Source organism: Myodes glareolus, chromosome 3 (assembly GCF_982192425.1).
Source record: "Myodes glareolus chromosome 3, mMyoGla1.1, whole genome shotgun sequence".
NCBI classification, from domain to species: domain Eukaryota; kingdom Metazoa; phylum Chordata; class Mammalia; order Rodentia; family Cricetidae; genus Myodes; species Myodes glareolus.
This window is the reverse complement of record NC_142028.1, coordinates 62446155-62473798: the sequence shown is the minus strand read 5'-3', so window position 1 is coordinate 62473798 and position 27644 is coordinate 62446155. Positions and strand designations below refer to the sequence as shown.

General features: G+C 45.6%; 1 protein-coding gene and 1 non-coding gene across 3 annotated transcripts in view; both read right to left on the bottom strand.

Moving 5' to 3' along the window:
• Gmeb1 (glucocorticoid modulatory element binding protein 1) overlaps positions 1 to 14830 on the bottom strand; it is a 39871-nt gene extending 25041 nt beyond the window's left edge. The window contains exons 1-2 of one of the 2 annotated variants that reach the window (XM_087904539.1): positions 14737 to 14830; positions 6057 to 6214 (exon numbers count right to left, since the gene is read on the bottom strand). In XM_087904539.1, coding sequence (XP_087760665.1) covers positions 6057 to 6184 — 128 coding nt within the window. In that variant the 5' untranslated portion in view covers positions 6185 to 6214; positions 14737 to 14830. The remainder of the gene's footprint in view (positions 1 to 6056; positions 6215 to 14736) is intronic. The other variant, XM_087904540.1, reaches the window with a different exon arrangement.
• Positions 14831 to 24486: 9656 nt separating this feature from the next.
• On the bottom strand, positions 24487 to 24620 carry LOC125400552 (U11 spliceosomal RNA). The gene has a single exon (XR_007231991.3). It is a non-coding gene; the product is annotated as a U11 spliceosomal RNA (small nuclear RNA).
• Positions 24621 to 27644: the final 3024 nt, after the last annotated feature.

Genomic DNA, 27644 nt, shown 5'->3' with positions numbered 1-27644 from the left:
AATCCCAGCACTGGGGAGACAGAGACAGGCAGATCTCTGTGAGTTCGAGGCCAGCCTGGTCTACAGAACAAGTTCTAGGACAGACTCCAAAGCTACAGAAAAACCCTGTCTTAAGAAACCAAAAAAAAAAAAAAAAAAAAGGTCTTTTCATAAAATTTACTTGACAAAAAGTAGAACCAGCAGACAGCACAAGACAAGAAGCAATACAATGACTCAGAAACGATGACCCTTGCTGAAATCTAGACATTTTAGCATTGTTCCATTTTTTTTGGTGTTTTAAGCCTTTCAGGGCATGAGAACTAAATTATCTGCATAAACCAAGTACACAGAAACAAAAACGTGCAACAGCCCCAGTGAAGCAGCAGTCTTGAAAGCGCCACCAAGCAGGAGGCTGTGCAATCTGCCTGAGGCCACAGCACTGTGGACACACCCAACGTCATCCGCCCTTAGAAGCTAACCAGAGCTGGGCCTATTTGGGACTTTGACAGGGTAGGCTGGGTAAAACAGATCTTCCTCAATGTCTCTACAGACATACTCAGATAACCTAATGTGTTACCCTCCTGTATCATTCATTTCTGTAATTAGCCTAACGGGTTAATTCTCACACCTTCTTACTTGAAAGCCAATCTGTACATTCCTCTTTGCACAAACGCTGATCCACCTCCATGGTGACTGCTCTAGTGCCGACCTCCCTGTGAATTTCACGCCACAATGCCACTAACTGCTAAGTAAACAAGCCATGCTGGGCAGTGATGGAATGGCACACACCTTTTATCCTAGCACTAGGGAGGCAGGGACAGGTGGATCTCTGTAAGTTAGAGGCCAGCATGGTCTACAAGAGCTAGTTCCAGGACAGGCTCTAAAGCTACACAGAAACCCTGTCTCGAAAAACAAAACAAAACAAAACAAAAAAATAACAACAAAAAGTCAACTCTTGGGGCCGGAGAAATGGCTCAGAGGTTAAGAGCACTGGCTGTTTTTCCAAGAGGTTCTGAGTTCAATTCCCAGCAACCACATGGTGGCTCACAACCATCTGTAATGATAGATCTCATTATCTATCTTCTGAACTGAAGACATACGTGCTCTCTTCTGAACTGAAGACATACGTGCAGACAGAACATTGTATACATAATAAATAAATAAATAAATCTATCTTTAAAAAAAAAAGTCAACTCTTGATCCCCATACTTCCATCCTTGTCACTGGTGTCACCTGGCACACAGGATGGGACCTGGTGGCAATTGCTTTTATTCCTTTCCCTGTCTTGACTGTTTCTTTTAGACTAGTGGAGATGAAACCTAGACCCTTCCGCATGCTAGCTAGGCACTCCGTGACAAAGCCACATACCCAGCCCCTTGGTTGGATTTCTCCTTTTCCCCTCAGTTCCTACACAGCTGTCAAATCTTGTCAGACAGACCTCTTTAACACCAGTGGTCCTCTCTGCCTCTAATGTCATGGCTACCACCTTGACTCAGATGTCATTATGTCCAGCCTAGAACAGCTTGCCCACCCCATCTCATTAATCCTGTAACTTCTACCAGAGTAATCATGTGATTCTCTTCTTTAAAACATTTAAAATTTGTGTTTCTTTGTTCTGGCAGTTCTAGGGACTGAACTCAGAATCCAGGGGTCTATGCCTGAGATATATCTATATCTAGAAAGGTAGATACATGATATATAGATAGATAGACAGACAGACAGATAGAGAAGATATACAGGCTGTCCTTGAACTCAGATCTGCCTACCTTAGCTGGAAGTAAAGGTGTGCACCACTACCACCCCACTTATTTTTTACTTTTTATTTTGAGACAAGGTCATAGTAAATTGCTTAGGTTGGTCTGGAATCTGCCTCAGATTCCAGTATTGAAATTGCAGGCATTGCCATCATTCCCAGCTTTAGTTGTTAGGTTTTTTGTTTTGTTTTTTTTTAATTTTTTGCACTGGGTTAGAGATAAAACTCAGACCCTCATGCTCCTAGGCAGCACTGAATCAACTGAGATACAACTCCACCCCCACTCTCCACCTGTCTTTTTGCTTGTTTATTTTTTGTTTTGTTTTCTTGAAACAAGGTTTCTCTGTATAGCTTTGGAACCTGTCTTGGAACTCACTTTTTGGGCCAGGATGGCCTTGAACTCTCCCGGGTCCACCAGCTTCTGCCCAGGAGAGCTGGGATCAAAGGCAAGTCTTAATCAACAATTCACAGATAACCCAGACACCAGTCACAATTACTGACACTGATAAAGGACAGGGTTAAACAGGAGTGGAAGTGGTCCTTCCCCTTCTCTAGACAGGGAAACCCTGTCTCGAAAAACAAAATAAACAAATAAATAAATATTATATAGCACGAATTCTAATCTTTTTTTTTTTTTTTTTGGTTTTTTTGTGATAGCTTTTCGCCTTGAACTCACAGAGATCTGCCTGTCTCTGTCTCCTGAACATTGGGATTAAAGGCGTGCACCACCACATCCCAGCTCTAATTATTCTTAATAAAAACCCAGAGTCAGGTATTAGGAGGTAAAAGCTGAGAAATAAGAGAAGCAGAGCAGCCAGCCACTAGAGACCTTTTACCTCTACCAATGCTCAGACCAAAGGGGCGATCCTGTCCTCAGACTGCATCCTCTAACTTCATCTCCAGACTGCACAGCTTTGGTCTCCTCCTGCCTTACTTCCCTCTCTCCGCCCAGCCATATTCCTTCCTGTCTCCACCTCTTTAGAGCTGGAATTAAAGGTGTGTGACTCCTAAGTACTGGGACTAAAGGTGTGAGCCAATACCGCCTGGTTTTTAAGTGTCATAGCTCTGCACTCTGATATTCAGGCAACTTTAATTTGTTATCACTGCAATGTTATAAAAGAGACTTATTTGAAAAATTAGAAAGCATTTAGCAATGGCTTTATTTTATTTGAGATGCTAGAGATGCAACTCAGGGCCTTCTGCATACAAAGAAATTTTGGGTGACACTTCCACCACTGGGTCACCACTGGGTGACATTTCCAGAAGATTCTTGTAGTTACTGGGTCTTTTCACTGGACTTTTGTTTGTTTTGAGATTGTGTTTCATGTAGTTCAGGCTGGTCTCAAATTCACTATATACGTATAAAAGTATCTAAACCAAAACAAACCAAACAAAACTAACAAAAAAAAAGCAGGGCTGTGAGTTCAAGATCAGCCTGGTGTACAAAATGAGTTCCAGGACAGTGTCTCTGTGCACACATGGGAAGACTGTTCCAATCTGCTTTTACTGCCTAATGCATTCCTGCAAACATGTACATAATGAATATCTGAAAAAGTAAAATATGAATAAGTTTAGTGCTCCATGCCTGAAATTCCAACACTTGGGAAGCTGAGACAGGAGGGTTTGTAGTTGAAGGTCTTCATGATGATGTTAAAAAGACTGTATTTTGGCCAGACAGTAGTGTCTTTAATCCCAGCACTCAGGAGGCAGAGGCAGGTGGATCTCAAATTCAAGGCCAACCTGGTCTACAGAGTGAGTCCCAGGACAGTGAGGGCTACACAGAGAAACCCTGTCTCAAAAAAAAAAAAACAAAAAGAACACTGTGATCTTCCAAAGGACCTACCCACATCCAGTGACTCACAACTTCCTTTAACTCCAGCTTCAGATCTGACCCCCTCTTTTGGTCCCCATGTGCACCTGCACTCATGTGCACATTCCCTTGCAAAAGTACACTCAAAATTTTAAAAATTAATAAAAGATTAGACAAACAGAAAGTTGAAGGCAGTCTTGCATACTCCAATACCAGCACTGGAGAGGGAGAGGCAGAGGGTAGGGAACACAAGGTAAATCTCTGCAGCCCAGCGAGACTGTTTCAAAAGAAACAGACAAAAATGTATTAAACCAGCCTTGGTCCTCAAACCAAAATTCTCTTTTTCTTTCTTTTTCTTGTTCCAGGTACACCTCAGCTTTTCTTTGTTTTCATGATTTTTGTGTGTGTGCGTATGTGTGTGTGTGTGTTTGTGTAAGATTTTAGACAATTCTGAAGCCATTTCTGTAATTCCAAACCCTCTCAGCCTCTGTGCCTCAGTGCTTCCCCTCCTCCCCTGGGAACCAAGGACCTAACAGCTACACATGCACGTACTCAGTTCCTGAACAATTACCCACATACGTATGTTTTGACTCAGTCTCCTGGGAAACGGGGTCAAAATGACCTCTTACCTCATCTGATCTGACAATAGTTCTCCAGTCAATTATTGGTATTAGCCCTTTTCGAATAAGCTAATCATAAAAGGTCAAGGAACAACCCCTCTTGTTTCTATGGGGCCTTCTCCTTTAAAAGTAGACTGTACCAGCTAGTCGGGGTCTCTCGGCTTCCCGAATGCTGGGGGACCCTGTCATGACAGAATTAATAAAATCCTCATGCTTTTGCATCGGCTGTGGTATATGAGGTGGTCTCTGGGGGCGACTCCTTCTCAGTTTGGACATTAGAGTCCAACATTTGGAGACAGGGTTTCTCTGTATAACAGCCCTGGGTGTTCTGGAACACAATCTGTAGACCAGTCTGGCCTCGAACTCACAGAGATCCTCCTGTCTCTGCCTCCCACCACCGCCCGGCACAAGTCAATCTTTTTTAAAAGTCTTTTTTAAAGACAAATAGTAGTGGTGTGCTGCTGAGACTTGAACTCAGGACCTCTGGAAGAGCAATCAGTGCTTTCAAACACTGAGCCATCTGTCTAGCCTCTTGTTTTGTTTTTAAAGACAGGATTTCTCTCCACAGCCCAGGCTATCCTGGAACTCACTCTGCAGACCAGGCTGCTCTGGAATCAGAGATCCACCTGCCTCTGCCTCCCAAGTGCTGAGAATAAAGGTGTAAAGGCACCACTGCCTGACCTAAGTTTTTATTTTATTTTGTATATATTTTAAAAGAAAGATTGCCCTTTAAAGTCAGGAATGGCAGCACACGAGAAGCACTGAGAAGGCTGAGGGAGAAGAATAAACTCAAGTCCAACCTGGGCTATATAACAAGACCTTGTTTTAAAAAGGAAAGAAAACCAGATGGACACACTTTTTTCCCCCACCCAAAACAGAGTTTCTCTGTGTATCCCTGGCTGTCCTAAAACTCACTCTGTGGACCAGGCTGCCCTGGAACCCAAGAGATCGGCCTGCCTCTGCCTCCCAAGTGCTGGAATTAAAGACACAGAGACGCGACACCACTGCCCAGTTTGAAAGAAAAACTTAAATTTTATCTTTTAGGGCTAACCTACAGCATAGCTCAGTGGTAGATGACCTGTGCATGAGAGAGGCCCCAGCTCTGATTCTGGACACTGCGGAAGCATTTTAGTCAACATTCCTTTCTAGTTGATTGTGAACTCTGAACTTACAGGCCACTCAACCCTGCCCAGTCTTCACAACGTAAGGTTCCATACTTACATGCACTTTTATTTTACAGCTAGACCTCAAGCTTCGTGCTGGTGAGGACCTTGTGTTTTATTTCTTCTAATGCTGCTGTAATGCATCATCATGGTAGTGGAGAATAGATACTTGGTACAGACTAAGCTTGAGCGTTTGCCGATCCATGCAAGTTTTAGAGTTTATGGTAGAAATGGTTTTGGAGGTGCCTTGCTTTGTCTCTCAGTCAACACTGCATTTGAGAAATATGCACATGGGCCCTTGGCTAAACAATGTGGACAGAGAAGATGAAGGAGCCATGGAACTCACACCCAGAGAGCTCCCACTGTAAAGACAGAGAGGGACACTAGGAAACCGCTGCTGTAGTAAGTAGTGAATGGCAGCTTGACATGGCTGTGCACATCTGTAATCCTGGTAATTGGGAAGAAAAGGCAGGAAGATCAGGTATTCAAGGCTACCCTTGCAACATAGTAAGTTTGAGGCAAGCCTGGGCTACATGAGACTGTCTCGAAAATTACAAAAATAAAAATGAGTAAATAAAACAAAAAGCCCTAAGATGACGGAGGGATCTTATCACCAGCTCTGACTGATGCTGAGTGTTCATGGCGTACTACAAACCTGCACAGCTCTTACTTCCCATTCTTTATTCTCTCGATAATACATTTTCAGAATGTCCAAACCTCTCTCCACTTACCCTTGCTGCACAGGCTGTAACTGCAAGATCACTTGGGTTTTAGTGTCTTCAGGGTTCTCCCCTTCATTTCCTTCAGTGGGTACCACAACCACATCTCCCACTGGGACACTCACTTCCGCATTAGCCATCTTTCACATGAAGTCAGCTAGCTGAGGCTGCTGTGAGAAACAAGAAGCATGAGTAACTTATCTTGAAAGGCACAACTGCAGGAAGGGAGTGCCGAGACAACAAACAGCTCTGAGCACCCTGGACTCATCATCCTGAGAGGGAGCTGACAGGAGCTGGCACAGGCTCTTAGCATGCTTCGTGGTCCATGTGACTCACCCAGTCGTTAGCCAGAGCCAACTCTCACAGCTCTCAGGCCTTGGGATTGCAGCACTGGGATTACATACAGCACTGAAATTAAGAGCACTAAGGTTTTGTTGTTTGGGGTCTTCTTTGTTTTGTTTTTGAGACATAGTCTCACTATGAAATGCTGTCTGACCTGGAACTCAGTATGTATACCAGACTGGCCTCAAACTCAAAGATGAGCCTGCCTCTGTCTCTTGCTTCTGGGGTCAAAGGCCTTTGTTGTTATACTTTTGGTTTTTCAAGACAGGATTTCTCTGTGTAACAGCCCTGGCTGTCCTGGAACTCCCTCTGTAGACCTGCTCCCTCTGTAGCCTGCTGAGTGCTGGGATTAAAGGCATGCGCCACCCCTCCCCCACTCCTGGCTTGTTTTATTTTTGAGAAGGGAATATCAATAAATAGTTCAGGCTGGCTTCAACTTGCTGATCCTCCACCCCTGCCTCCCAACTGCTGGCATTACAAGCATGCACCACACCTGGCTTGTTTTTTCTGTAGACTGATTTACAATATAGACTGGTTGCATCCCAAAGAACAGGCCCTAGAAAGTAGGAATCGTACCTATTTTAGGTGCAAGTAGCAGTTACATATCAACTATGTATTACATACAATGCTCTAGTCTTTATAAATATTCATATCTGAGTTCAGCTGCATAGCTGTTAATAAATGCTGAATTCACTGTACAATCTCTAAGACCCTTCTTTCCTTCCTTCCTTCCTTCCTCCACCCCTTTCTTTCCAGGTTTTTTTTTTTTTGGTTTGGGTTTTTTGTTGTTGTTGTTTTGTAGTCCTGCCTGTCCTGGAACGTACTGGGCTCAAACTCAGAGATCCTACTGCTGGGATTAAAGACATGGACCATCACCAAGAGGCCAAGAACTTTTGTTTTTTCTGATGCCCAGCCTAGTCTCAAACTCAAAGCAATCCTTCTGCCTCAGCTTCAGTGAGTTGAAATTATAGGGTGTGAGTCACCAAGTCTGGCTCTAAGAACTTTATGTTCTTGTTTTATTTTTAGAGATGGAGTCTCAAATGGCTGACTTGGAACCTGCTCTGGAGCTCAGAATGACCCTGAACTTCTGATCTTTCTGGTTCTACCAGGAATAATGGGACTAAGGTGTATACCTTAGTGTATACCCACAAGGGTCCCAGGAACATCTCAGCTCTTCAGAGTGAATGGAGATGACCTTGTCTGACAGCTCCTTACAGAGCTACTGAGGAAACCATAACCAAGTGCCATGTGCTCCTTCAATTTAAAATACTAACCCAATCTTTTTTAATTATTGTTATTGTTGTTTGTATGCATATGCACATGCCAAGGCATACACGTAGACATCAGTGGGAGGACAACTTCCAGGAGTCAGCTCTCTCCTTCCACCATGGGATTCGGGTAACAACATCAGATCATCAGGCATGCGTGGCAAGCACTTTTACCGATTTTGCTATCTTGCTGTCCCCACTATCCCACTCCTTATGAAAACACAGAGGGTCTCAGGACAGCCTGCACCTGTTAGTCTTTAGAGTTCAGGAAAATTGATTTTTTTTTAAAGATTTATTTATTATGTATATAGTGTTCTGTCTGAAGAGGAAGCCAGATCTCTTTACAGATGGTTGTGAATCACCATGTGGTTGCTGGGAATTGAACTCAGGACCTCTGGAAGAGCAGGCAGTGCTCTTAACCACTTAGCCATCTCTCCAGCCCCCCAAAATTGATTTTTTTCAGCGCTAGGGATCCAACTCAAAGCCTGTGTATGGTGGTAAGCGCTCTAACACGTGAGCTTACCCGGAGCTGTGTGTGCAATCCTTTACACTATCCAGTTGAAAAGAAGGAGCCAGGAGCCATGGCTCACACAATAACCCAACACTTGAAAGGCTGAAGCAGGGAATTATAGGGCATTTGAATTCAGCTGGAGCCACATAAACTAAAGGCCAGCCTGTCTTAAAGAAAAAAAAGTCACTTGCCAGGTGGTAGTGGCATATGCCTCTAAACCCAGCACTCAGGAGGCAGAGGCAGGAGAATCTCTGTTGAGTTCAAGGCCAGCCTGGTCTACAGAGTTCCAGAACAGGCTCCAAAGCTACACAGAGAAACCCTGTCTCAAAAAAAAACAAAACAAAACAAAAAGTCACTATAGAGTGTACAAGAAAAAACACAGAATTTACTAAATGAATATAGGTAAACATGTGAAGGCAAACAGGAGACAGCCATGTTGACTGTAGATGCACACTGGAATGTGTAGCTGGCAGCCTGAGTCTCAAGTCACTCCTCAGCTCTGCCAGCCTTGAAAATAGACATACGTAATGTGGTGCCCAGAGTGGACCTCACTGGTCACGGCATACTCCAGTTTTATCTACACCTCTACTCTCCGACCGTGTCAGTCACTCACGGTACTCTTAACACATACTAGCATGCGCCAGGGCGCTAAGGTTTTCTACTCTCGATATAAGTTCTAAGCATCTTTGTCCCTAATGTTCTGTTCACTACTCCAGGAAGCATCACCTCACTTTTCTTTTTCTTTTTAAAATTTATTTATTAATTATGTATACATTATTCTGGCATGTACACCTGCAGGCCAGAAGAGGGCACCAGATCTCATTACAGATGGTTGTGAGCCACCATGTGGTTGCTGGGAATTGAACTCAGGACCTCTGGAAGAGCAGCCAGTGCTCTTAACCACTGAGCCATCTCTCCAGCCTCATCATCAAACTTTCTTTCCAGAATTTCCCCCCAAATGTGGTCTGTCACTCCCCCTCCTGGTTTTAGACACTGTTCTTCACTGCAGTTGCCCATGCAGACCTTGACAGCCACAACTATTGTTCCTTCTTGCTTATCTTGTTCTGCAGGGGTCCATCGTCATGTGACCAAGTGTTTCACAACTGAACTATAATCCACAGCTCTGAGTTCCTTTCTTGGTTTTTTGAAACAGGGTCTCTCTGTGTAGCCCTGCTGTCCTGTAATTCAATCTGTAAAACAGAATTTAAGAGATTCGCCCTGCCTCTGACTCCCAAGTAATGCAAATAAAGGCATGCACAACACTCAGATTGTTCTTGGTTTCTCAAGACAGTCTTGTCATGTAGCTCAGGCTAGCCTCAAATTTTGGCCTCTGACTACCAGGGGTATGCCATCAGTCTCAGTGCTTAGGCACTGTTTATCTAAGCATCTCTGTGCCCCCGTCACTCTCCTCAGCTTTGACACTGGTAGATAGGTTTATTCCGTCACTTTTGCATGTATATATGACCTAATCAAATTTCTTCCTATCTGGCTTTTAATCCCATTTAATTTTTTAATGAATTCTATGTCCCTGTATTTATCAGGCTCTACTACATTAAACTGAACCATATTTTCTCAAACCCACTCCAAGATTTCCTATTTCTCTAAGTGATGTTATCCTCCGCTCATTTTCAAAACGAGGGAACTCAGGAGTTATTTTTGCCTCCTCCTTCTAAACCCAATCAGCCACAACCTTATCCAGTCTACAGTGTGTGTGCTCCTCCCATACTCCATCTGTGCTGTCAACACTATATCTGGGCTGCCACACTGTTACCTGGGTTTTCCCGGCTCCTTTACCATAGCCTAACCTTTGGTCTTGGATTCCTAAAATTCATTCCCACATAGCAACCAAAGTGATCCTATTAAAGGCCATGGGCCACTTTCCCACTTAAAAATGTTTTAATGTATCCCTGCTGCTGTGAAATAAAGTGTGAGCTCCTTAATATGGCCTAGAAAAGCTTCCAAATCAGGCCCCTCCCCACAGCTGGCACACTGGAGCTGTCACTGTTCTCCAGTTCTTAAACGTGCAGCATTCCCGGACCGAGCCTTTGAATTTGCTTTCTGTCCCCAGGATTCTTTTCCTTCCCTTGGGCTAGACTCTGAAGCATCACTTCCTTGGAAAGGTCTTCCAGTGAATCCCATTACTAGGTTGGAGCTTATGCTCCTTTCCCATCATGCATTTTTTGCATGGAGGGGGGTGCTGAGGATTAAGGTGAAGGCTCTTCTGCTTATATAAGTGAAGGCTGTTTTGTTCCCACAGGTATGGTTCTGCTGTGTTGACCAGGCTGGCCTCTTAAATCGTGGGTCAAAAGGATCTCCTGCCACAGCCTCCACAGTGGTTGGAATTATAGGTTACTAATTTTGGGGAGTTGGGGTGGCCTTGAAAAATCACTATGTCTAGCTGGGCAGTGGTGGTGCACGCCTTTAATCCCAGCAGAGGCAGAGGCAGGTGGATATCTGTGAGCTTGAGGCCAGTTTGCTCTATAAGAGCTAGTTCCAGGACAGGCTCCAAAGCTACATAGAGAAAATCCTGTCTCAAAAAAACCTAAATAGGCCTGGGGGGATGGCTCAGCCGTTAAAGGCTAGGCTCACAACCAAAAATATAAGAGTTTGGTTCCCAGCACCCATGGCTGTCCCTCCAGGAATAAATAGTGATAATAATAATAAAATAAATAAATAAACCTAAATAAACAAACCAAATCTTTTTTTTTTTTTTGTCTTGGTTTTTTGAGACAGAGTCTCACTATGTAGCTCTAGCAAGTCTGAAACTCACTAGATCAAGTGGTGCAAACTAAAGTAAATCACTCCCATTCCCCCACATCTCCCCACACATGGGTGAGGCCACATTGTGGGAGAGGTCCTGCGTAGACCAAGCTGGCTTCAAACTCAGAGATCCACCTGCCTCTGCCTCCTTAGTGCTAGGACTAAATGCATGTACCGTCACACAGGCCTAAGAAGGTAAATCTTGGGGGAAAAAATTAATCAAACAAACAAAAAACATACTTTTAGTAGCAGAGAAGAGAGTCCACACCAACATAGTGATTCGTAGTTTTTTAGTAAATGAAGTTTAGGTTCAATATCTCTCATTACCTCAAGTTATTACATTCCTAGTGAATAACCCCAAACCAACAGCACACTACCACTACAGGGTTAACTGCAAGGTCATCTCTGTAAGCTGTGTAAACAGAAAGCCTTTCCTTGTTTATAACAGCACAGACTCCTGAGACAAGGTGAGGAAGCTAATCCCACGGGTGTTTCACAGAAGAGGCCTTGCAATCACTATCCCTCATGAGATCTAAGTGTGTGCTCTGTAATTCTAGAAGAACATACAAAAACATGAAAAAATTTTGTTCACCTTTAGTCAATTTATGCGGAAAGAAGTATTGCGAGGCGCGAGTACAGCTCAGGACAGAGGCTTGGTGTAAATATGGGTTCAACCTGCAGCAAAGTTTCTCTGTAGTTTTCTTTGTTGCCCTTGCTTTGGTTTTGGTTTGGAGGGGGTTTTGAGACAGGGTTTCTCTGTATCTTTGAAGCCTGTCCTGGAACTCACTCTGGAGACCAGACTGGGGAACTCACAGAGATTCACCTGCCTCTGCCTCCCGAGTGCTGGGATCAAAGGTGTGCGCCACCACTGCTGGGCTTGGTTTGGGGTTTGGGTTTTATGCACCCAAGGTTGGCCTCCAACTCACTGTGTAGCAGAGGATGGCCGAGAGCTACCAATCCTCCCCAGATTCCACCTACCACGCTCAGGAACCCTCACACTCAGTTACTTGGAGGTTTTTGTTTGCATCAAGAGTCTCACTAGATACTCAAGACTGGAAGACTGGGCTTAAATTTTCAATCCTCTAGGCCCAGCCTACAGAGAGCTGGGTTTACAGACAGGCGCTAATGGGCTGCTGCTCTGTTGCTATTTTCAAGAGAAAAAAAAAAAAAAAAAGACTCTTGAAAAGTCCTTGCCCTGTCATTATCTATGGAGCTATATCTCTAGATCTCATTCATGTAAGAGAGCCAACTGCATAAAATCCTGACGTCTGTTCTCTCTCTCTCTCTCTCTCTCTCTCTCACACACACACACACACACACACACACACACACACGTACCTCCTCCCAACATTATGCACAGTAATAAATTTAAAAATTTGAAAGCGAGCATGAAGCCAGGCATTGTGGCACAAGTCTGTAAACCAGCACTTTGGAAGCAGAATGGTCAGGGATTCAAGGTCACCCTCAGTTATGTAAGGAGGTTGAGGTTATATGAAACTTTTGGTTCCGCCCCCCCCCCAAAAAAAAGAGGAGGGATGTCTGGTGAGGTGGCTCAGCAGGTAAAGATGATTGTTGCCAAACCTGAAAATCTGAGTTTCATCCTCAGGGTACACATAGTGGAAGGACAGAATAAAATCCTGTGTTGTCCTCTGACTTCCACAAGTACAGCATGGCACATACCTACTGTCATATACACATACATATAATTTTTTTTTGAGACAGGGGCTCACTATTGTAGCTCTGGCAGTCTTGAAACTTACTATGTAGAGCGGGTTGGCCTGGAATTGTTTTGATTTTTGACACAATGACACAAGATAGTTCTAACTATCCTGAAATCTGTGTAGACCAGGGTGGCCTCGAACTCAGGTATTTGCCTGCCTTTGCCGCTCAATTGCTGAAATTAAAAGCATGAGCCACCACCACCTGGCTTTTATTTTTTGAGATAGGACATTACATAGTCCTGGCTGGCCTCCAACTCCCAGAAATCTACCTGCCTCTGCCTTCCAGACAACGCTAGGCTGTTGTGTATGCTTTTTGAAACTGGGGCTCACTGTATCTCACCTTAGCTTTGCACTCACTTGGCAGCCCAGTCTGGCCTTGATTTTAGGCAGTACTGTCTCAGATACTCCTTGAATCATAGGCATGAGATCCTACAAGGTTTATGTGCCTGTCTTTTTTTTTTTTTTTTCTTCCTTGGCATCTCACCTTGTAACCCTGGTTTGTCTGGAACTTGCTATGTAACCCAGATATACACAGAGAAACCCTGTCTAGAGAAAAACAAAAAAGCAAAACCCACATATCCGCCTGCTATGTCTTCTGGTGCTGAGATTAAAGGTGTGACCAACACTGCTGTATGAAAACAAACAAAAGAACCCCAAAACAAACAAACAAAAAGAAATCTCCCAAGATCCAACTTTATTACTTAAGGAAAAAATTCATTAAATCCACTCCTTTGTTATGCACGTAATAGTTGAGCCAGCATGACCTCGGATACAATGAATACAAGGGGATTGATTACACAGAACCACCATGCAGGAAGTACCCAGAGGAAATAAAGCTTTATATAAACCAGACTGGAGACTTCTATGTAGGTGTTTGGAGGAATCAATAGATAAGTTTTTTAAAATCATCACTCAAGAGTCTAAGGAATCAAAAATAGGGTCCAACCTAACCCAATGAAGTCTAGGGGAGCATGGCTAATCAATGGACTTGATCACGTGCACATTGAAAACAAGTTATTATTGGACTGAAAAATTAAGAGCAGGCCCAAGCCCTTAAGAAAACGTTCCATAATACAAACCAAGGCAAGGGGGCTGGGCAGATGGGAAGTCTCCAGACACAGAGGAAACCCCTACTTCCTGGTTCTATTTGACACCCTGATAGGTCTCCTTTTGAGAATTCAGGGTTCCCCCTGCTTCTTAGACAGCCAAGCCTTCCTCCCTCTGATTCCTAGGTCAAGACCCTCGGGTAAGATTCTACCCTCATTTCTGTTCCCTCAATTAAAGGACACCTGGCCAATTCCCCTGTCATTTTTGAAAGCAAGGGGTACCCTCTTCCCAGTAATTACCTCCTCCCCACCCGCCTAACCATAGGTTTCCCTCGTCTCCTGGAGCAGAGGACCACCCTGCTCTCGACCTAGCCACCGGAGATACTACAGTCTGCAGCCCTCGGGCGGACCCCTCTCCTTCTCACTGACCCTCATCTTGGGAAGGGCGCTCGAGAAGGACCTGGCTCCTTCTCCCTAGGTCCGGGGGCCGAGGCCTCTTTCCTCCGGCGAAGGCTGGCCCCTAATCCCCACACTCAGCCCACCCACACCCCCGCCCCAGCACGCCGCCCCCTCCCCCGGGCACGACCCAGGCCTGACCCAGCTCATCCGCGCAAGGCCCGAGCTCGCAGACCCCGCCTTTGGGGGGGTACCCCGGCTCCCCCAGGCCCCTCCGCGAGGACTTCCGGGCTCCTCGGTCCGGGGGCGCGGAGTCTCCCCCCAACCCCACCCCCACCCCGCCCGGCACGCGCCTCGAAGGGCCGGGAGCCCAAGGCCCTGCCGGCCACGCTGGGGGCGGCCCGGCTGCTCGGGCGGACCCAGCGGCAGCGTCCCCCCACCCCCCCGCGGCGCCGCGACGTCCGCTCGCTCCCCGGCGGCGGCGGCGGCACGCACAGGGCGTGGGGAGGCGCCCGCGGAGGCAGCAGCCCCCCGCCCCCTGCGCGCCCGCCCGCCCTCGCCGGCCGCCGCGCGGCCCCCGCGCCCGCCCCCCCCCGCCCCCAACCCTCGCCGCGCCCGCGCCGCGCGCCCACCCCTCCCCCTCCTCACCGTCTCCGTCGGGCGGGCGGGCGGCGAGCGGCCAGGGCGGGCGGGCGACGGAGCATGCGCACAAGCCGCCACGGCTGCCGCCGCCACCGCCGCCGCCAAGCCGGGCTCCAACACTTCCGGCCGCCGCCGCAGCTGAGCTGGCGCCTTAAAGGGAACGCGTCCCTATTGCGGCCGCTCGGGGGAAGCATGCCTCAGCCGAGCGTTTTGGGTGGTTCGTGAGCTGACGCCTTCGGCTGTTGAAAGGCAGTATTGGAGAGATAGCGGAGATCCTTGGGACTAAGGCCTAGACGCAAAGGTCAACTCGTCTTGACTCTTGTGGAGGGATAGGGTTTTTTCTCTCCCCAAATCCTGTTTACATTTTATCAGGGTTTCTTTCAGGTTACCAGTACGGAATCAAAAGATGTGGCGGAACATAGATCAGTCACTCCTTCCTGCATTTGAACCATGGCTCTTGGCCCAGGCTTTCCTGGTTGTGCGGGTTCTGGGTTCAAGTATGGATTTATTTGCAACGTGTAGAACTGTAAAATGAGTTGACAACTCTAAGCCTCTTAATTTCCCAAAAGGCATATACCGCGCATGTTCAATGAAATGATGCTTGAACAGTACTTATTAAAGTTCTTGAGGCCGGCAATATTAACTGACAAGCATTAAGGCAGTGTGGTCAGACGTTGGGGAAGATGCTTTAGGTTTATAATCCTCACAGCGACCCTACTTGCTACCTTTCAATCTCGTTTTAAATATTAAACATAAGCATCTGTGCTTGACGGTACCCACCTTTGATCCCAGCACTCCGAGACCAAAGTAAGCAGAGTTCGTGGCCAACCTAGTCTACATAGTGAGTTCTAGGCCAGCCAATGCTACATAGTGGGCCCCTGTTTTAAAAAAAGCAAGCAAGCTGGGTGGTGGTGGCACACGCTTTTAATCCCAACACTCTGGAGGCAGAGGCAGGCGGATCTCTGTGAGTTCGAGGCCAGCCTGGTCTACAAGACCTAGTTCCAGGACAGACTCCCAAAGCTACAGAGAAAAACCAAAAAAAAAAAAAAAAGCGAAAAGAACAGATGAGGGATGTAAGAGGGAAGTAGCCAAGTGGCAGAATACATGACGAAGACCTGGGTTCCTTCAGGCAGTAAAGTTTTTTTTGGAGAGGAAGAATTGTTTCTCCATCTTGCTTCCTATACATTGTATCTGTCTTCTTTCCTTTAAGAAAAAAAAAAAAAAACATCCAGTACTGGTTCCTGAAAACCTGAGTTCCACCTGATCTCTCTTGAACCCACATAGTGGAAGGAGATGCAGTACACACACGCATTAAATAAATGTAATTTTTTTCCTTTTCTTTTTAATGCCCAAGACTAAGTTCTTAGCACAAAGGAGATTTATTTACCCAAGAGGGACAGAGGGAAGAGATAAGGAAGATAGAGGGAGAAGAGGAAAAGAACAAGCGAAAGGGGCAGAGGTATTCACGGTGGCGGGACTGCCTCTGGTTACAGGGGAGACAGATGTGGTGCGTAGGAAAATGGCAGTTTATAAAGGTACAATTGAAAACCCTGTGTTAAGATGAGGTGTTTATTTTAGTTGGATATGTTAATTAGGTGCAAAGGGGGCTTTTGATTGCTGGACTCCAGTACTTTGATAGCTGAACCTTGGTAGTCAGCTTCAAGGATTGGCTAAATTAAGGACTAGACTTTGGGAGCTAGCTCTAGGAATGTAATCTCAGGGTTTTTAGAAAGGCAGAGGAGATGGGGAGAAGGGTAAGGCCTGACTGCTGGAGTGGCTAGCGTCCCTTCCTGTGGAAATATGTATAGAGAGAGCGATGGAGATAACTGGTTGATAAAGGGCGTGGGCAAGCATGAGGAACTGAGTTCAGTCCCCAGTAACTACATAAAAATATAGGCAAAGTAACACATACTTTTAATCCCAATTCTGAGGAAGGAAAGACTCCTCACACATCCTGGGGTTCACTAGCCAGTCAGACTAGGTAAACAGGTGGGCCTCCGATCATCTCAGAAAACCATGTGGATGGTGCCTAAGGAGGAACAGCACCCACAATAATCCTCTGACCTTCACATGCACACATGTGTGTATACACATACATACACATGAGCCTGCACTTACATGGGCATGTCAGAAGCACCTGTACATATCAAACACACACATATCTACAAAGCAGTATTTATAGACACATATACTATATAAATTAACATACTCATATACATCTCTGGTTTGGCAGCTGGTCACCATTGGATGTTTTATGAAAAGTTTGTAAGCTGTCTTTCTAGTCTGGGTTGCGAGTCTGCTTAGCTGACAGGCTTAACTTGCTCCTGGACACTTTCACAGACTCTTGACTGCCCCCAAGCTGCAGTTCCCTGAGGCTACTATTTTGCTACTTGGCTGTCAGGCCAGAACCCAGGAACTTGGCTTGCAGTCGAAACTGGGCTGCATGGCAGGGCACAAGTCATGCTCTCCACTTGGCAGTGTCCCACTGGGGACTTGGGACCAGGAGGCCTGGCCCTCATTGCTTGCTGTGCCTGGGCACAGGCCATTTTCAGTGGTCCTGCCTCAGACCAATATTAGAGGTGGCTGACAAATTTAGCTCAGGTTCTCGGGTATCTGCCATTGCAGCAGCTTTGAGACTGCCACGAGAGACCACAAGCTTAGGCAGGTATAGCCACACCTATTCTTACTATCCTTGCTTTTTTATTTTAAATCTTGTAATCACAAAATTACACACTTTCTGAATCCTCTGTTAAAAGTCATAGATTTATCCATTATAGGTAGGTCTCTTGGTTAATGGGCCAAATAGCCTCTAGGCATTTCCTTTGACGACTCTGGGCACTGACTGTGGGAGATAGAGCCTTCTAAACATTTTTGTCTCCTGCCTTTCCTGGCTCCACTGCACAGTGTGGGTCGGACGTAGCTGGCTACAGCACGCATGCGTAGACTGCCACACCCTCAGAGGCAACCCAGGCCGTTGCTGGGACACAGGCCATACTCTATTCTTCCCACCCACTGAGCGGCAACAGAGGCTGCAGATAGGCGACCACAGCACCATCACTTGCAGGGGCAAAGGCGAGGCAGCACTTTGGCCTCTCCAAGTCCCACAGCAGCCTGAAGATGGCAGGGGATGCGTTGGCAGCACAAGTGCAGGAATATAATAGTTCCAAACTCTAAAAGTCTCTGAAATTACGTGCTGTGAGTGAGAAGGAAGCATGAAACATGCAACAAACCTGCTTAGTTTATTAGAGGAGACGTGTACAGGCATGGGGAAGTTGGTGTGCAGAAAGACTAAATAAATGTAAGTTTTTAAAAAGATATATGCGTGATGGTTATTCTTGGTTGTCAACTTGACTATATCTGGAATGGACTGCCGTCCAGAAATGGCGGGCACATGTGTGACATGTGATCTGGGTATTGAAACAGGAAGACTCATTGTGTGTGTGTGTGTGTGTGTGTGTGTGTGTGTGTGTGTTATTTGATGTTAATTGGTGTTGTACCTGCATACATGTATCCGCAGAACTGGAATTACACAGTTGTGAGCTGCCATGTGGTTATGTGGTTGCTGGGAATTGAACCCAGATCCTCAGGAAGAGCAGCCAGTGCTCTTAACCTCTGAGTCATCTCTCCAGTCCCCACACACACACACACACTTTTTTGTTTGATAGATGCACTCCTTTTTTGTTTTGTTTTTGAGACAGGGTTTCTCTGTGTTGCCTTGGCTATCCTGGAACTCTCTTTAGACCAGGCTGGCTCACAGAGATCTGCCTGCCTCTGCCTCCCGAGTGCCCAGTGCTGGGATTAAAGGCATGCACTACCACTGCTCAACTAGACATACCCTTTTGATCAGGATCTTGAGACAGGATGACACAGGCCTGTAATCCAGATCCTGAGGTTCCCGGGAAGGCACACTTTTAATCTGAGTCACATCTGCTGGACAAGGGAAGAAGGAAGGGTTGTTCGTTCTTCACTTGCTGGCCCTCGCCTTGTCAGCACACCCATTTCTTCACTGGAGCCTGCGTCTTCAGGACCCCAGCACAGCCAGAAGGCCAGCGGAGACACCCAGCCTCATGGGACTGAGCAACTACTAGATTCTCAGACTTTCCATTCACACATTCACAACTAGCCTTTGTTGGACTGCAGCCTGGAAGTCATTCCAGTCAGCTCACACACACACACACACACACACACACACACACACACACACACACGAGAGAGAGAGATTGATTCTGTAAATTCTATGACTTTAGAGAACCCTGACTAATACAGCATGTGAGAGGCTTTTAACAGGGTTTTTTATTTAAGAGTAAGCAGAAAAGGATAGGAATTGCTGGGACTGGGAGGAGGCTCGGCAGTTAAAGTATATACTGTTTTTGCTGGGAACCTGAGTTGGGTTCCCAGCACTCATGTGGGCTGGCTCATTGTCACCTATAACTCTATCTCCAGGGGGTCCAACCTCTATTGTGGTCTCCAGTGACACTGCATTCAAATGGAAAAATGGACACAGTTAAAAATAGGAAATAAAAATTTAAGCTCCCTGTCCCCCAAGGACAGGAATTTAACAGTATAAACAGGTTTGGAGGAAGGAGGTGAAACAACCAGAATTCCAGGATTGGTGTTAGGGGCTCTGGGGTCGTGGCCAAGTCACACCTCCCTTAACCTTGCTGTCTTCACCTATAAAAGAGTTGGTTGTCCCACTGCACCCAGGACTGTCCCCAGGGCCCAATAACAAGACTCAGTGCTACATTAGCGTTTGTGAGATCAGCACTCTGTAGCGATGACATTGAACTCCTGTTTCTCCTTGCCTCTGCCTCCCAAGTGTGCTTCAGTTACAAACCAACACCACCAAGCCCAGATCCTGAGGTCTGGGACTAGAACCCAAGGCTTTGTAAATGCTAGTCAAGCATTTTGCTAACTGAGCTACATCACCAGCCTCAAGTCTTTTGTTTGTTTATTTTTAAGATTTATTTAGTGTGTAAGATATTCAGTCTGCTATACAGATGAGCAATCAGTCCACCGAAGTCCAAATGGATGGGATCACCCAGAAAGAATGAGCATACAGAAAGAGGGTGAAGCCAGGAGCCCAAATTTAGAGAACACTGAGCCGTAAGGAACCCTCAGCCAGCCAGCGTGGTTGAAAAGTTCCCTGGGCAGAAGGAGAAAAGGATGCTGCCTAGCAGACTGGAAGTTTCTAGGAGATATGCCAACAATACCAGAACTGCAGAGAACTCTGGAAGGGAAAAGGAACAGCCATTGGGTTGAGCATCTGAGAGCTGACCCTGCTGGCAGGGAAGGAGACTAGATGGCAGGAAATGGAGCACATGCAGAAAACTCCAAGTAGAGACAGCTTTAACTGTGTTCATATTTATTTTGCTGGAAGGAAGGGAACAATAAAACAAAGTATTAAGATGACTGTTTTAACTTTAAGAGGAAAGGGATGTGAAAGCCCCCCCCCCAACACTTAATCATTCTTCCTGTAACTGAATGTTCACTGGAACACTGCAGCGTGCAGAGCATGGAAAAACAGAGTGGACTTCTATTTATAATGCATGGGTCTCCTTCCAACATTTTTTCTATTAATTTTCCTTGTTTACCTTCATGATTTATTATAAATACTTAATTCTGAAGCACACTTCTTCTTAATTCATTAAATGCTATTTCTTCTTTTTTTTTCTTTTTTCTTCCTTTTTTGGTGTTTTGAGACAGGGTTTCTCTGTGTAGGTTTGGAGCCCAGGCTGGCCTCGAACTCACAGAGATCTACCTGCCTTCTGAGTATTGGGATTAAAGGCATGTGCTACCACCACCCGGCAATGCTGTTTCTTACCATTGAAGAGGTGTTAGTGTATTTTAGTTTTGATTTGATTTTTGCAGTGCTGGGGTCAAACCCAGTGCCTGGTGCATGCTAAGAAAGTGCCTCACCATTGATCTATACTACCAGCCTTCTTGTTTCTTTACAATATGAAAGAAGCTTGGACCCAGCCTGGTAGCTCAGACCTGCAATCTCTACTACTGGGGAGGTTGAGGCAATAAAGATCACAAGTTCAATGTTGGCCTGAATTGCACAGTGAGTTCAAGGCCAGTTTGAGTAACTTAGAAAACTGTGTTTGAAAACAAGAAGTAGAAAACAGGTAGTGGTGGAGTCATAGGCCTTAATCCCAGTGTTGGGGAAGCAGAAGCAGATGGATCTCTGAGTTTGTGGCTAGTCTGGCCTACAGAGTGAGTTCCAGAACCGCAGAGACTACACACAGAAAAACCCTGTCTCGAAAAAGACACCCCCCCCAAAAAAAAAGAATAAGAAAAAAAAAGTAGAAAGGGGTCCCTCTAGGAACCCTCATCAAACACACAACACAAAGGAAGAAGGGGAATTGACACCATATCTGGTAATCCTATCCGCCAGCATTTCTGGACTCTGATAGCTGATTTTATTTAGGAAATGATTCTGTTTATCTGAGTGAAAAAAGGAGGTTGAACAATGGGATAGTAAACACATCCCAGGCCCCCTTAGGGAGATTATAGCTATAAACTGGACATGGGCTCTCCATGGCTACAAGCCAGTTTGTCAACAGTATGGCCATGAGGGTTTCTGCCCAGAATTGCTTCCAGCTTGCTAGGTTCAAGGCCCTGCCTGCCCTAAACACTGGACAGACCCAACCACAAAGGGTGGGTCTGTCACTGATTTTGGGATGAGAAGTGGTGAAACAGCTTCCTCAGGTTCCCAGGTGTGAGATCTGAAGGTAAGCAGGTGACCTGCAGAGCCTCTGCTACTGTCCCTGGCTGCATGGGGAACCTGTTGGGGAGACTGTGGACACATACTCCCCAGATGAACCCAGGCAGTATCTTTGGAGGGAAGATTGAGACATGAATGTTGTAGGAATACTCTCTGATTTTTATTTTGACATAGGATCTTCTCCAGTCCATATAAATACACTTTAAATGCAACTATACATAAAAATATCATATATCCCCCCGCCCAACATCTAGGTAGGCTAAGACTAGCCTGGGCTGCATAGTGAATTCTAATCCAACTCGTGAAATACTAACTCAAAAAGCAAGCAAAAAACAAAAACAAAAACAAAAAATCCAAAAAACTAAAAACCATCCCTCTTCTCTGTACCCCGACTTGGTCTTGACTTCTTCACATAGTTCCCTAGCGGTCAGAGAGCCCCCACCCCGCCGTCTCACTTCCTGCCCTGCTGCCTTAGGGACTCAGTCTTCTAATGTGCCCCTCGTCCTTAGAACAAAATCGGACTTCTCATCAGTCTACCTGACCTTGACTTGTTTTCTTTCTGTCCATCTGCTGCCTTACAGTGGCTTCTTTTCCCCCACTTACCACTGAACCACACCCCAAGACCCACACTGGCCCTCATCCAACCCAGGAATTCCATGGCCTTTGAGGGTATGCAGTTTCCCCAAGCCTGGGACACTCTCCAGATCTTCAGCTGCTTCCTTCCCAGGCTGAGGCCTTTTCTGGTCCTCATAGCTACTCTCTGCCACAGCTGTCTTAATGTCTTTACCACACCTGACAGAGCTCCCTCCTGCCTGTACTTGTGCCCTCTCCATAATACATGTCCTGTGCTTGAGGGCAACGACAGGACAGGTTACATTAGTTACAGAGGACAGTCTGGTACACAGGATGCTCAAAATAATTTGTTGCTTAAAGACTACGGCACTTTTGTTCCCACCTCCCCACCTCCCACTGCTTGTCTCTCTCTTCCACACTCTCAGAAACCAGAAACTAGTAACAGATGGGGAGTGAATCAGAAGAAGAGACAGCATCAGAAAGAGAGGAAGCTCTGCCAGTTGATGAAAAAAAAAAAAAAGAAAAGAAAAAAACCTGAGACTAATGTAGATGGAGACAGGTGAGTCACTGCCTCACCCACCCTCCCCACCCCTGCCCCATCTGCACTCTAGTGTCAGGACCGGAGAAAAAGGCTGACTTCCAGTTAGGAGTCAGGGTAAGAGTCAAGGTCTGAAGAACTAAAAAAGAGCAAGAAAAAAAAAAAAAGAAAGAAAAGAAAAGAAAAAGAAAAAAAAGAAAAGAGTCAAGGTTGGCTGGTGCTGTGCTCCTGAGACTCTGCTTCCACGTCAGTATCCTTACAAATGAAAGGGAAATGGAGGTTGGAGTGATAACCCACACCTTCAGTCCCAGCAGGAGGAGGCCAGCCCAGTCGACATAGTAAGTTCCAGGACAGTAGAGAGACCCTGTCCAAAAAAAGGGGGGGGGGCAGTGAGGGGCTGGAAAAAGCACTTCAGACATAGGTGTATGTGATGGGGCAGGGGTTGTGAAGAGAAAATGAGGTACTGTACATATGCAAAAAGATCTTAGAACATGTCCAGAATGTAGTGAGCACTCAAGAAATGCCTATTAGAACTGGGCACGTTAGCGCAAATCTTTAATCCCAGCAGATCTCTGTGAGTTCTAGGCCAGTCTGTTTACATAGTGAACCTTTGTCTCAAAAAACAAAAGCACCCCCAACTAAAAAGAGATTCCAGATGGCATTGCTATTAATATTCCATTGGCACTTACCACCTACCTACCCACCTACAGTGCTAGTGCCCAGGCAGTGCTGCCTCAGCTACCCATGGGACCTTAGTTAAGACCAGAGTTTCTTCCATAGCAGGTATTACATGAGCTGGTGCCACATGTGCAGCTTTGTCCACTGGCGTATAAGATCTTTGAGCCTGTGACCATCTTCAAGTCCAGTGCAGAGGCATCAAAACCCATAGGAACTCCAAATCCTTTTTCTTCTCATTTTCTTTTTACTTTCTTCCTTCTTTTAAAGTAAACATTACTATTTTAAATTCTTTATTTTTATTTTATATGCATCGATGTTTTGCCTGCATGTATGTCTGTGTGAGTGTTGGATCTTGGGAGTCAAAGATAGTTGTTAGCAGCCATGTGGATGCTGGGAATTGAACTCGGGTCCTCTTAACTGTCCTCTGAACCATCTCTCCTTTTTCTTCATTCTTTTTTTTTTTAAATATTTATTTATTTATTATGTATACAATATTCTGTCTGTGTGTCTGCCTGCAGGCCAGAAGAGGGCACCAGCTCTCATTACAGATGGTTGTGAGCCACCATGTGGTTGCTGGGAATTGAACTCAGGACCTCCAGAAGAGCAGCAGTAACCTCTGAGCCATCTCTCCAGCCCTCTTCATTCTTTCACTCCTTTCTTCCCGGAGACAGTCTCACTATACAGCCCTGGCTGACCTGGAACTCGGAGATCTTGCCTGTCTCTGCCTCTTGAGTGCCAGGATTACACATATGTACCGTCACACCTAGATTGTATATTTTAAAAATGATTTAATTTATCTTTATTTTATGTGTATGGATGGCTAATGTTAGCCTACGTGTATATACATACACTTCATTTGTGCCTATTGCCAAGGAGGCCAGAAGAGGTGGAGTGTTGAACTTTGGAAACTCAATAATTGTTGCGCTCTTAACTGCTGAGCCAACTCTCTAATCCCATATTCTTTTCTAAAGCCAATAGAATCTGAGTGTAGCAGGACACGAGTTTAATCTCAGCATTTGGGGAGTTCAACTCCCTAACACGCCATAGACAGAACAGAATGAAACGAAACGATGGTTTTTGGATAAAATATAACACCCGAAAAAACGCACACCGTTTCTCGAACAGACCTCCAGAAAGCGATTAACTGGTCCCAGACAGCAACGACAAGAAATGCTCCCAAAGAACTCGTGCTACAATTGCTAATCTCAACAAGCAAAGATGCTCTAACTTTTGCACAGCAGTTGCAGGCGCCGGGACCAACGATCACCAGCTGCCCAAGAGCCTAAAAATTATGCTTCCGAAATCTCTTGATGTCGATTCCGCACGCAGAGCAATCGAGTTGCCCTACATGTGCCACTCACGACAGAAGCCCTTTTTGCCTAAGCAAACCCAGGAGCAGGGTGGCAATGTCGGATCACCCATCTTAAGGTGAAGGTGAAAATGAAGTCTACCCAACTTTCAATTCTATATTGCCGACTCTCGGGAGGGAACATAGAGTCTTCTGAGGCTGAGGGAAGCTTTCACAAAGAGAATGTTTTCCGATTTTTGTATAGACGTAAAGGGAAGGTCGTGAGTCAATATGCAAATCAGAGCAGTGCTTGTCGGGAAGGCGCTGGAGGGCGTGGAGGGAAAGGTAGGCGGCGCTGCCGCCAACCACTGCTTCCAACTCGCAGTGGGAAGAACCGCCCGCGGAAGACAAGGTCTGGGAGCACCAAGCCCTAACTTAATCAAAACTGAAATACGAAGTCTAGTGCCACTCGTAGCCGTCCATCCTGATCCAGCCTGACAGAGACACACAGGAGGAGCCAATGACTGTAAAAGCAAACCAACGGAGCAACTGGGATGTCTAGAACCTAGATTCTAGGTAATGGGGAGGGAAAAGCAAAGCCAGCTAGCACCCTGTGCCTAAATGACAAGACACTTTACACTGTACTTTGATGAAAGCAGATGTATGTTTGTGTGTGTTATAATATATATTTGTGTGTGTGTGTGTATATATATATATATATATATATATATATATATATATATATACCCCACTTGGTTTGTCGGGACAGGGTTTCTCTGTGTAGCCTTAGCTGTCCTGGAACTTGCTTTGTATACCAGAGTGACCTCGAACTCACAGAGATCCACCTGCCTCTGCCTCCTGAATGCCACCACGCCCGGTTCAGATAGAAGTGCGGTCTGGTGACTTATTCCTGTAATTCCTGCACTCAGGAGGCAGAAACAGGAGCACTACAGGGAATTCTGGCTAGGCTGGAGTAGATGTTGAGTTCCAAACCACTGGGCTGAGTGGTGCATGCAATCCTGGCATGGGAGGCTGCAGCAGTTCCAGGTAAGCCTAGGTTACATGGGGAATCTGTATCAAAGACAAAAAGCACCCGACAAATGACTGACGGATTTTAACCTACTTATTTCAGACAGGGTGTTGCTCAAGACTAGCCCCCAAGCCCAATAGTCACCATCTTGGGGTGTTCAGCTGAGCCCACTTGCAAAAGATCATACCAGTTGACATTCCCTCAAGGGAGGGGGGGGTTGGGTTGTCATAAAATTCACCTGTGTATCCAGCCACTCTAGAAAGAACCACCTGTCATGTTCTTCCTTAATTGCATGTAGTGTCCAGCAAAGGTTATATATAGTATATAGCCCAAGGAACACTAGGGGAGGGGGCTCATCTATGCACAGTAGGAGAGCCATTATCCCTGCTGAGTAAACATTTTAAGGTATGACTTCTGGGGGACAAAGTGTCCATACCCCTGTTGCTAACCTCTCACCTACTCTGTAAATAAGCCCATAAACTAATTGGCTGGTGCGAACCTCAGTTGGGACTCTGGGAAGAAGGGTAGAGTTATGTCTCCTCTAGGGAAGGAATTTTGGAAGTGTCTCATCAAGTAAACCAGGATTGAACTTGAGTGGCAGCCTCCAAAGAGCTTTTTAAGGAAGTGGGGGGTGGGGGGGACTGTCACTATTTTGCATGTCTAAACTGCCTTCTAACTCTGAATCCAGCCTCTTAAGTGATAGGATTACTGGAATGTCCCAACAATGCTTAGTTTACTGTTTGTGTAGGCAAGAGGTCAAAGTCTGATGTTTTCCCTCAACCACTTTATGTCTTGAAACAGGGTCTCTCACCTAACCATCTTCAGTTCATGCAGATTGGCCAACAAGCCCCAGGAATTCTTCTGTTTTCACCTCCTCACAACATATGGGTACCAGTTTGGCCCAGCTTTTTCTGAAGATGCTGGAATTGGAACGCAGGTTCCTATGTTTGCACCTCAAGGACTTTACCCACTTAGTGAGCCATCTCTCCACTCCTTACTGCTTTTACATTAATGTGTATAGAAGCCAGGCACAATGGCATATGCATTTCGGAAACCAAAAAAAAAAAAAAAAAAAAAAACCTCATCAGGCAGTGGTGGTGCACGTCTTTAATTCCAGCACTAGAGAGGCAGAGGCAGGCGGATCTCTATGAGTTCAAGGTCAGCCTGGTCTATAAGAGCTAGTTCTCCCAAGCTACAGAGAAACCTTGTCTCAAAAAAAAAAAAAAAAGAAGAAGAAGAAAAAAAAAGATAGACTTTTGGACATTATACTTTAATATATTTTAATAACGTATAGAGTTTCCTGCCCTTTATGAAGTGGAATCTACAAACGAAAAGAGATATATAAACAGCTTTACACTGCAAAAGGAAGAGGTATTTGAAACTCGTGGGAAGGCAGGTGGCTGCTATCAAGTGTCCATCAAAGGATCCTTTATAATTCAACATTATTTGACACATGGTCTTACTGTGTACCTCTGGCTAGCCTCTCTGTAAGTAGACCAGGCTGGCCCCAAACTCAGATTCACTTACGTCTGCTTCCAGAGTGCTGGGATCAAAGGCATGAGATAACACACCCCACAAGTGTTTCCATAAACACAAATTACGCTCTCCCTCCTCAGTTTCCACTGCACACTGAATAAAAGCCCAAATCTCTACCATACTGTATAAGCTGTGGCCTAAAATGAATCCTCCAACCTCTTCCACCTGTCTCTCACTGTCACCGATCAAACTTGAGCCACGTTGGCTCTTTGTCTGTAAGCTCTCTTAACACACAGAGCATTGGCTTAGGAGCCGCCATCACTCAGATCAGTCTTAATTTATTGATATTCTCACCTTTTGTGCACTGCCTGTAAACTCTTAAGACTGCCTGTCTTACCCAACAGTATGAACCCAGCACACAGCAAAAAAAAAAAAAAAAGGTTTAGTAAATGGAGAAACTTAACGACAAAAACTGATATGCCAAACTCTAAAGACCGTATTAGAAAAATAAGGTTAGGAGCTGGAGAAACGGCTCGATGGCTTGGAGCACTTGCTCTTGCAGAGGACTAATGTCAGCAGCCACATGGTGGCTCACAACCATCTCTAA